Source organism: Mesocricetus auratus, unplaced genomic scaffold (assembly GCF_017639785.1).
Source record: "Mesocricetus auratus isolate SY011 unplaced genomic scaffold, BCM_Maur_2.0 Super-Scaffold_100007, whole genome shotgun sequence".
Taxonomy (NCBI): domain Eukaryota; kingdom Metazoa; phylum Chordata; class Mammalia; order Rodentia; family Cricetidae; genus Mesocricetus; species Mesocricetus auratus.
Window position 1 is genome coordinate 77952166 of NW_024429191.1, and position 5493 is coordinate 77957658.

Below are 5493 nucleotides of genomic sequence, written 5' to 3' on the forward strand. Positions count from 1 at the left end.
CTGCACTGTCTCCAGACCCACCCTCAGGTCATTTCCCTCACCGCTTAGAGGACAAAACATCTCAACAAGTAGAAAAGGGGAGGGCTGAGAAACCTTCCCTTCTTATGGAACCAACCACAGGCCTTTGTGAGCACAGCATGTAGGACTCCTAGGGGAGAGGGCTATGCCTCTCATCTTTGAAGAGGACCCTTGTCACACACATTTTGCAGTGCCTACAATGACAGTCACCACTGCCGAACAGGAGACAAGCTGATGTTTATAATAGTCCCTCTAGCTGGGGGGGGGGGGGAGAACAGCCAGGGGGCATAACCTGATCCACAGGCAGAAATCAACCTGGCTCTTTGGAAAGCTTGTAATTTCCAGTTACCATAGCAACAGCATTATCTCCATCCTCCCAGGATTCGAGAGGAGCTGCTCTCACCCTGTCCTTTCTACCAACCCCCTCCCATTCCTTCCATCTCCAAGATTTTTGTGATACAATTAATTACTGTCGATGCCTGTGCTGGGTTTTGTCTTTTTTTTTTTAAATTTATTCCGTCTGCTGAGTCACCATGTCCTGCTCTGGATTAGAGTGGTTATTCACTAGAAGATCTGAGTGCTGGTTGCCATGGACACAGTGCAGCCTGCATCCTTCATCACCTGATAATTCTCATTGAGACTGGCTGTGAGCGTGGGTACCACTGCCCTTATACAAGACCCAAAGGACATCAAAGCTCCCAAAGATAAAAGGGAGGGCCCAATGACACATGAACAAAAGCAATTGTCTAATCTCAACTATGAAAAAAACAAAAATAGCCTAGAGCTTGTTATAATCTTGCAAACCACATTCAGGCAGGAATTTATCAAATAAACCAAGAAATATATCATTTTCTTTTCTGGTACATCTTTGAGAAATGCCTTTGTTCACTAACCATTTTAAGATGTATTTTTATGTTGCAAAGTTATGAATCTTTTATGCAAATCACCACCTACCCCTGAGAGAAAAATGGAGGAGTCTTGAAATGCAAGACCCTCAAGGAACTGGCTCTGGGTAGGGGGCTGGTTAGTCAGCAGACCCAGGCAGAGGGTACAAAAGTGTTGGGTAGATCCAGCCCAACATAGAAGGCATAGGGAGACAGCAGATGCAGAGTTTTCCACGGGAAAGGAAGCATAAAGGGGTTCCAAGGCAACCAACATGGCGCTCTCAGCAGAAAGAGCAAACCCATCAGTCCATGCACCATTGCTCCTGATAACTACACCACATCCTGTTTTCAAAAGCCCAGGGGAGGGGACAGGGATCAATAAGCCACTCCATACTCACACACTGCCTGTCCATCAAACATCAACATTGGGGACCTCTGAATCCTAGGTCATTTGGTCCATTCTCCCCCCCCCCCATCACTCCACGACATAGGATGAAGTCCAATAAAAGACTTGGAAGTCTGTGACCCAAGGGATAGAGTAGAATGAGCTGTTCTGGAACCAGAGAGTCTGTCTTCTGTCTGTCCCCTCCCTGTTTCAGCCCTTCCTTTTCCCCCACATCCTGAATGAATACTGGTTGACAGCTCTGTGACAGGGTGAGGCAGGGTGACAGGTTGTACCTACATCTCATGCCCATTTATCTTGCTGTGGGAAGTCTGGCCTCACCCGGAAGGAGGGCTTGGGAGGGACATGAGGGCTTTATAAGGCAGGCCTGGAGCAGCACACGGAGCAGAGCCGACCCAGCCACCACAACAGCCACCCATCCCCAGCTCTACAGGTGAGAAACTGGGAAGGGAAGGGACAGCAGGGTTGAGAGCTGGAAGACCCTCTTCTCTCAGCCTCTGCCTCTGCCTCCTCTGCCTCTGCCTCTGCCTCTGCCTCTGCCTCTGCCTCTGCCTCTGCCTCTGCAGTGCTGAGATTAAAAGTGTGCACCACCACTGCTTGGCTTTTCCTTTCATTCATTCTTTCTTTTCTTTTGGCAATGTATCACTCCAGCCCAGATCTGCCCAGCTCTCACAGAGCCTTAAATTTGAGGCCTTGAGGCAATCCTCCTGCCTCAGCTTCCCAGGACTGAGATATAAACAAAAGCCAGCATGTCAGCTCTGAGCTGTCAACATTTCTTTATTAGTCACAAATATTTTTCTCCCACAGAAAACCTCATCTGAGAACTCTGTCATAAAAAGATAATATCTTTTTATGTTGTTGTCACTTTGCTTATTTTGTTTTTCAAGACAGGGTTTCTCTGTGCAGCCCTGGCTGTCCTGGAACTCACTCTGTAGACCAGGCTGATTTTGAACTCACAGAGATCCACCTGCCTCTGCCTCCTAGGTACTGGGATTAAAGGCATATACTATGATTCCTAGTGACTCCCCTGCCTGTGTTGGCAGTCAGCAATACCCACAATCCTGTCTCTACCTCCTTCTTCAATACTGGGATTACAGGAACTCCCAGCTTTATACATGGCCCTTTGGGACTTGAACTCAGGTCCATATACTCATAGAGCAAATGCCCTTACCCATTGGGCCACCTCCCCAACTCCCATTCTAGGTTTTGATTTTCCCCAAGCACTGGCTGTCACTGAGTGGATAAGGAGGAAAGGCAAGACGTGGGGGCCTAGGTTGCTGGCTGGCACGAGAGAAGAAAGACTAAAGATGGGCTGCCATTCTGCACAGGATTGCTCATCTGTAGCCCATCTGGTCTAGCCCTTTACCTCTGGGTCTATGGGAGAGCCCCATCTTGAAGCCCAGCTCCCTCCCCTTTTCAGACAAGATGCCTCGACTTTGCGTGTGCATGGTGATCTCAGTGCTGGCTCTGGCTACCTTCTCTGAAGCTTCCTGGAAGCCCCACTCCCATCTACAGGATACATCCTCTGGACCAGGGACCAACTGGGACCTGGAACCGCACCAGCTGGACCAGCTACGTCCAGCCTCTCCCCATCGAAGGCAGCTGGGGATCCAGGGTCCTCAACACTTTATAACAGGTAGGACTGCAGAACCAGTCAGATTTGGCCATGGTTCCCCCATACTGGCTCTACAGCTTTCTGGAGACCAGGGATCCTCCTCTCCACTCTCACTTCCTGTCACCTCCTCAGACCTGTCCAAGAAGCAGAGGCCATGGATGGAGGAAGAAGAAGAGGCATATGGATGGATGGACTTCGGCCGCCGCAGTGCTGAGGAAGGGGACCAGCGTAACTAGCAACAATCTTCCAGAGCCCAACCATGTCCAGCTGCGCCCAGCTCAGTCCTTGCAAAACATAAAAAATAAATTAGCTTCCAGTGTATCATTGAGTCATGTCATATGCTTGACTGGAGAGGGGTTGGGCAGAGACCAGAGAGTAACATTAAATAAGAATCTACCTGGGTGGGGCCCAAGAGGCGGGCAGAGGTTAAAATGCTTCCCGCTCTTTCAGAGGATCCTGGTTCAGTTCTCAGCACCCCTATCAGGAGACTCATAGCTGCCTGTAAATTCCTGTCCAGGGAGTTGAACCTTTGCCCAACCTCTTTGGACACCCTCACTCACATGCCCCTGCATACATAAACACATCGTTAAAAACAAAACAAATCTTCAAAAAGTAAAAGATGCGTCAAAACATCACTCTTGGTTTAAGCCTTCCAAGGCTGCCCATCCATTTACAACGAGCCCACGACTTCGTTCTAAAGCCCTGTGCTGACTCAGCTGCCTTCTTCCTACCCTGGAGAATCCAGTGTCTTCCTTGCTCCTCCTTTCCTCACACAGACATGCCATGCTCTTTCCTGCTCCTTTGTCTTTAGTGTTCCCAGCTCCTGGAATGTTCTTCTCTCAGACCAAACACGGCAGGCTTCCCTTCCTCCTCCAGGTGTCCCTGGGGGATCTGCCCTTTCTGTACCTCAGCCTTCACACAAATTTCACACGTGCAGTTGGCTCATTGCCCGCTTCACATCTGCCTCCTCAGCAAGGCGGGAAGCTAGGCATGAGACCACATGGCCCTCTTCCCGGTGGGTCCACGTCAGACGCGCAAGTGAATGGCTGGCACAGGTTTCACGTCTCAGCCTTTCCTTGTCCTGTGTCTTAGCCTTTCCTGTTCTTCTACCTGTCAACAGATTCCTGGCAGGTGGTCACTCCACCTGAGAGCTAAAGAGAGGGATTCCTGCCTGTACCCATAAAAGGTTCGCAGCTAGAATAAAAGACCCCAAGAGAAAAGCGAACAAGCCCATCAAAAACTAGGATGTATGTTGAGCATGTGAGGTCCTAAGAAGATGTACGACTTCAAGCGGTGTCTCAGAGTACAGGCTCTCAGCATCTTGTGTCAAAGAACAATTCTGTGGAGAAATGAATCTGGCCATAGGCTTCTGAGGGTGGTGAACCATGTGGAGAAAGAAGTGCATGGGAAATAAAATAGGGCCAATAAAGCAGATTAATAAAATCTGCCAAGCAAACCCTTTGATGGCATCTCCAGCCATGAAGAAGGTTTGAGCCTGTCTCCAGTGACAGACTTTCATCCTTGGCAATAGACTTTCATCTTTGGCAGAATGCAGGATTTTCATTGTTTTGTTGTTGTTTTAAGGCAATCCCTTTTGACTTTTTAAATATTTATTTTCTGTGCCCACATGTGCCTGCATGTATGTTTGTATGTGCAGGAACCCTCTCAAGTCAGAAGAAGCGTTGGATCCCCTGGAATTGTAGTTACAGACAGTTGTGTGAGTTGCCAAGTGGGTACTGAGAATTGAACCCAGGTCCTTTGGAAGAGCAGCCAGTGCTCCCAACCACTGAGCCATCTCTCCAGACCCTGGATGCTGAAGTTCTGCTTCTAGGTGGCTATGGGAAGGGCAGGAAGCTTTATCTGGAGCGTCATCCTCTTGTTTGCCTTCAGTTTAAAACAGTCCTTACACCAGTGAGGCACGTGTCTGGGTGTATTCTTGTTCCCTCTATGCTTTCTCCCCTCTCAGAGGTTAAAAGTGCTTACTGCTCTTTAGACAATCCTGGATATAGACCATTACTTTGGCCAAACTGGAGATCTGGGGGGCTTAGTACTCCAGGTGTATCTCTCCATCAGTGACAGAGACGAGTTGTAAGATAATTATCAGTGCTCCCCCCCACACCTTGAATGGCAGGACTCTGAGGCACTGTCATACTGTCTCCAACAGAGTTCGTCAGTTTGCATAGTAACAGTCTGCTCAGTGGCATTCTCTATTCCTTCTCTTCTGAATCTTGAATCTTCTCACTCCAATTAGTGCTCCTGGGGTTCCTGGGGATCACCACCCAAATAAAATGCCTGCAATCCTGGTTTCAAAGTAGCCAGACAAGCTGAAGCCAGAACCCAAGCAAAGTCTCCTATAGTCCCAGGGGAAAGGGAGTGGGACACCCAGAGGCTGGCCTTTAACCCCCAGCCTTCTCTAGATCCCCTGGCCTGAACAGCCTCTACCTCGATGGAGGCAAGCAGCCTCCCCTGCAGTGGAGACCTTCCAAAGGGCTCTGTCTCAGTCAGGGTTTCTATTGCTGCAATGAAACACTATGACCAAAAAGCAAGTTGGAGAGGAAAGGGTTTATCAGGCT

General features: G+C 49.1%; 1 protein-coding gene across 1 annotated transcript; it reads left to right on the plus strand.

The window, feature by feature from the left end:
* Positions 1–1696: 1696 nt before the first annotated feature.
* Positions 1697–3241, plus strand: Gast (gastrin). Its single transcript, XM_005087373.3, has 3 exons — positions 1697–1738; positions 2726–2941; positions 3053–3241. Exons 2-3 carry the CDS (start codon positions 2731–2733, stop codon positions 3154–3156), a joined length of 315 nt encoding a protein of 104 aa, XP_005087430.1. The 5' UTR covers positions 1697–1738; positions 2726–2730; the 3' UTR covers positions 3157–3241.
* The last annotated feature ends 2252 nt before the right edge of the window (positions 3242–5493 follow it).